Source organism: Nanorana parkeri, unplaced genomic scaffold (assembly GCF_000935625.1).
Source record: "Nanorana parkeri isolate BGI_ZX_2015 unplaced genomic scaffold, ASM93562v1 scaffold1507, whole genome shotgun sequence".
Classification (NCBI taxonomy): domain Eukaryota; kingdom Metazoa; phylum Chordata; class Amphibia; order Anura; family Dicroglossidae; genus Nanorana; species Nanorana parkeri.
In genome coordinates this window covers 162763-165187 of record NW_017307775.1, presented here as the reverse complement: position 1 = coordinate 165187, position 2425 = coordinate 162763, and the positions used below count along the sequence as shown (strand labels likewise).

At 49.2% G+C, this 2425-nt stretch overlaps 1 protein-coding gene across 1 annotated transcript in view; it reads right to left on the bottom strand.

Moving 5' to 3' along the window:
* The window catches only part of SLC39A11 (solute carrier family 39 member 11), a 204503-nt gene that overhangs the window by 196888 nt on the left and 5190 nt on the right, over positions 1–2425 (bottom strand). The window contains exon 2 of the mRNA XM_018570330.1: positions 1869–1987. Within this exon, the coding sequence (XP_018425832.1) occupies positions 1869–1976 (108 nt within the window). The 5' untranslated portion in view covers positions 1977–1987. The remainder of the gene's footprint in view (positions 1–1868; positions 1988–2425) is intronic.

Genomic DNA, 2425 nt, shown 5'->3' with positions numbered 1-2425 from the left:
CCGCTGGGGGTCCCCGGTTCGAATCACAGTCAGGTCACTATCTGGATGGAGTTTGCTTGCACGGGTTTCCTCCCACACTCCAAAGACATGCTGGAAGGTTAATTGGCTCCGGTCTGTGTGTATGTGAGATGGGGACCTTAGATTGCAAGCTCCTCGAGGGCGGAGACTGAGGTGAATGTGCAAAAGTTTGGATCTCCCATCACTTCCAGTTTGTGACTGAGGTCACCGGGAAACAATGAGAAGACGAAACTCCCTGCTCGGCCACGGAAACCCATTCCATGAAGCTCTCTACGCACTGTTGTTGTGCCAATCTGAAGGCCGCATGGAGTTTGGAGGTCTGTAGCTATTGGCTCTGCAGACAGTTGGTGACTTCTGCGCACTGTGCGGTTCAGCATGCGCTGACCCCGCTCTGTCATGTGACGTGGCCGACCACTTCCTGGCTGAGTTGCTGTTGTTCCCAGTTGCTCCCACTTTGTTATAATCCCAGTAACAGGTGACCGCGGAATATTTAGTAGCCAGGAAATGTCACGGAACACCCGAATCCAATGATTTGGAGGGGGAGGGGCCCAATACTTTGGCAATATAGTGTAGCTGGAATGGTTACATGTAACACAATGTGCGTTATGGGAACGGGCCGGAAAGGTGAGATTGGGGCTTCAGTGTCTGATTGACCTTTTTATTTAAAAAAAAAAAAAAGGCCTTCAGATTGCTTCTGAGCGGGGGATGGGAGGCAATTAGAGATGGAAACCCAGCGCTGCCGAAAATTACGGTGAACAACTCGCAACTCATTCCCCCAGAGTATGGATAGACGCACGGGGGGGGGGTGTAACGTATCCCCGGGGCTATCGCGCATTCACATCTCGGCCGCGCAGGACGCATCATCCGCTACTTTATACATAGAAGACAATAATACTAATTGAATTTCGGGGCCGGCAGGTAGCCGATCTATGGGATTACGTCTTCGGGAAACGAAGGCCGCCGCGGCGGTTGAGGCAATTTACATGAGAATTGAGTGCGGATAATCGGGTTATTGAAGTATTCGTGAGGCTCCTCCCGACCGCTGAGGGCGAGGAATAGAAAAGAGAAACGTTGGAGCGTACGCGGCACCGAGAATCAATTCCTGTTCAAAAGGTACGAGAGTCCGCGATTTCATCTTCAAGGGCCCGCACCCCAAAAACAGCACTTGTAGTAAAGAGAAAAAAACAAAAACATTTCTGTTCCTGTTGCCGAATCTCAACAAAAACGTGAGACTAGGAAAGTTCTAGTGTTGTCACCCTAGACCAGTGGTGTCACCCTAGCACTCCAGCTGTTCCAAAACTACAAATCCCAACATGCATCTGCCTCTGGGAGTTATGTCTGTGGCTGTCAGAGCCTTGCAATGCCTCATGGGACTTGTAGTTCCAAAACAGCTGGAGTGCCAAGGTTCGCCACCACTGCCCTAGACTGTTCCGTTGACTTGAACTACAAACACCTTCCCCCCTCTACTCATCTCGATTACCTAGGGAGGAGGAGTTGTGTAGTTCACAGGAAATAGTTTGAAACGCTTTTAACGTTGCTCAGTGCACAGGAAGTTACAAGGACGCCTAGGGACTCCCAATCCTCCGGACTGACTTCCACCCATGCGCTCCTCTCATTCATTGGATTTCAGTTCTGTCAATCATGGAGGCTCAGCATCACAGGTGGGCGTTACCGTAAGGTGGTCTCCATGGGGTCGGCAACCCAAGTCTGATCTCCCCATGGGGGTCCCAGGCCTGTGTATACGAGCCCAGAGACGTGTGATGACAAGATGCAAACTGATACATTGAATCAGATACAAGACAAGAAATGGATCTCAGAACCATGGAAGAGGAATTCTCCGTCCCGCTCACCTGACCCGTAGAGAAGACAAACACCAGAGCCGCCCCGGCCGCCGTCAGCCCCCACGTGAACAGAGTCCCCAGAAGGGACTGAACAACGGGACTGTATCCTTCAATCATCCCGCCGCTTCCTGACAACAACAATAAAGAAAAAAACTCTATTTACAATGTATATCTCAATCGTTCAGCTGATAGAATTGCAGCAACTAGTGATGACATCATCAAAAAGAGTCAACAGGGTCACACAAGTATTTCTAATGGGTTATGTCTGGGCAAAAAAAAAGGAAAAAACAAAACTATAACAAAAGGTAAATTAATCAAGAACTGAAAATTATTGGTTGATTCAGCCAGAAATCCAGCTGGCTCCTAAGCTCCTGTAGTGAACTGACAACACAGAGCCCCTGCTGCTCTGAAATCCCAGCCCTGCCCCGTTGTCCATGATCCGACTGCCTTATATTGAGAAGCACTGGGACCCTGTGATGAGGTCATTGGGTCTAAAATAAGGTATATAATGAAAGTGAAAAAGGTTTTATTTACACATGACATTAGCATGTTGATAAGGGGGGGGG